This window comes from Cupressus sempervirens, chromosome 11, assembly GCF_028749045.1.
Source record: "Cupressus sempervirens isolate cs-2001-9-10 chromosome 11, ASM2874904v1, whole genome shotgun sequence".
Lineage (NCBI taxonomy): Eukaryota > Viridiplantae > Streptophyta > Pinopsida > Cupressales > Cupressaceae > Cupressus > Cupressus sempervirens.
The window spans coordinates 56,279,999-56,282,125 of record NC_143128.1 but is presented as its reverse complement, the minus strand read 5'-3'; the positions used below and the strand labels follow the sequence as shown (position 1 = coordinate 56,282,125).

Sequence of the window (2,127 nt, the reverse complement as noted above, 5' to 3'; positions counted from 1 at the left end):
GTCGAGGTAAGGGTGGGGGAAGAGTGCATCAATGGTGCAAGTCGGAAGATGACCAACTAGCCATAGAATTGACATTTTTATTATTAAGCTTTGGTCAAATCTCTAAAAAGTTATTATTTGGACACTTTGAACTAAATAGATTATTTTGACAGCTTGCATGACAAGTGGCAGCTTCAAACCTTATTTATAGTTAGTTGAGTGTCCATTTTACATTTCTAAAAAAAATGGAGGTCAATCATCATTCCATGTGACAATTGTGTATTGACAAAGTTAGCCCTACCACCACTGGTGCCTCTCCCTTGCCTCTCCCCTACACTTGCTAACTATTTTTAATTCTAGATTAATATGTATTTGATTAGTCCCGAAACCATCTAGCAACGGTAGGCTACTTGTTCAAGCAAAAGCTTCTTGAAATTGGTGACTCTGGATTAAAAACTTAAGCAATGCTATCTATCTAATATGCAATAAAACCTGCATTTGAGTTCAAACTTCTTAAATTATTTGCAAATTTTGGTAGCACCAAGAATTTGATACCAGGAAAATGGCGAGCAGCGTGAGGAGAAGGGTGATACACCTGGCTAACTTGCCCCTGAAGCTTGTGATGCCCTCTTCACTGGAAAACATCAAGGAGGTTGCATTCAAGACCATTCCTTCCGCCTCCAAGGTGATTTCCCATAGCCCATTTTATTTCAGTCTAGTTCTGTTTGCAATAAAGAAAATCTTGAAGTGCCCTATGGTTTGTGTTGATAGATTGAAATCAAAAGGTTGTTAGAGTCGTTATATGGTTTTGAGGTGGAGAAAGTACAAACCCTGAACATGCAAGGCAAGCAGAAGCGCAGGGGAGGGTTTGTGTATTACAAACCCGATTACAAAAAAGCTTATGTTACATTAAAGAATCCTGTTTCTCTGCCACCTAATCTCTTCCCGATCAATATTTTTCAAGAAGAGAAAGAGGCTAAAAAACAGAAAGAGGAAGGAACCGTGGACATGAACCAAAAGCCAACCCACTGGCTTGATGATGGTAAATTTAGGCCCGAGCCAGAACAGGGAAAGCCTTCGAGGAGGCCCAAGCCCTGGCACAGCAAACTTGCCTGGAGGTAGATGCTGCTGAATTTTCTGTGAGTTGGCTTTTCATTCATCTCACAAGAGTTGACAACGCAGGAACGAAAACAAGCTCTACCTATTTAGCATTCTTATCCCATTAATGAAAGCTATTCATCCGATGCACCCATTTGACTGTAATGATACCAAGCGTTTTTAGAAATTTTCAAATTTGCAATCTGGGAATCAGATATGAACAATCTGATCTTATTGCATCTAATTATACACATTACCACCATGGCTTAGGAATTGAGTTTTTCTAGTCTCACTTGCTCTCTGTTTCAAAATAAATTTGTTATTGCTCACTGGATCCTAATATGACGCACGGCCTGCCTGCTAGCTCCGTAGTAGTTAATGGGCATGCCTTATATTGAATTTCATTTATCATTGATTTTAAAAATTGTATTTAGATTGGCCATGATGTTTCCATCGTCCATGGTGATGCTTGAATTATTTTTGGATCAAACCGTATTAATATTTTTAGAATCAATCTTTTATGTATATAGTCAACCTTAGATCACACTCTGAGATCCATCATCAGAAAGAATGATTCAAAACATTGACGGTAAAACCATCACCACAGTTCAATCCAGAAAGAATTCAAGCAGACAACTAATTGACAGAGAGCCTAAAATGTTTCAATGGGAAAATATTGACAATTTAGAAAAATGTAGTTTTCATTTTGCAATTAGATTTCTAAAGAATTAGAATATTACTATGTCACATTTAGTCACCAATTTCTCATTTTTATAGCACTACTTTTGTTTCTACTCCTGGACATTTACTGCTACTGCGACAACTTGTTTGTTTTGTATATACAGTTAATATAGATGAAACATTTGTTTCCTATGAGTTCTACGGGTGTGTGGGAATCCCCCTGAGTCACTACCCCCTCCTTCTCTGTTTTCTTTATAGAGATGTCTGCCTCTCTTATTGCTTTATATAAAGTAGTAGCTTGTGAAGAAGTAAATACAAAATAGAAAGGATTTCTTTACAGAAACGAGTAGCTCCTTAAGCAGATTATCA

The 2,127-nt window shown here is 37.5% G+C and overlaps 1 protein-coding gene across 1 annotated transcript; it reads left to right on the top strand.

Annotated features, from left to right (window-relative positions):
• Positions 1 to 226: 226 nt before the first annotated feature.
• Positions 227 to 1,519, top strand: LOC149528223 (Ribosomal protein L23/L15e family protein). Its single transcript, XM_089810792.1, has 2 exons — positions 227 to 664; positions 751 to 1,519. The coding sequence occupies exons 1-2, from the start codon at positions 542 to 544 to the stop codon at positions 1,099 to 1,101; spliced, it is 474 nt and encodes a 157-aa protein (XP_089666918.1). The 5' UTR covers positions 227 to 541; the 3' UTR covers positions 1,102 to 1,519.
• Positions 1,520 to 2,127: the final 608 nt, after the last annotated feature.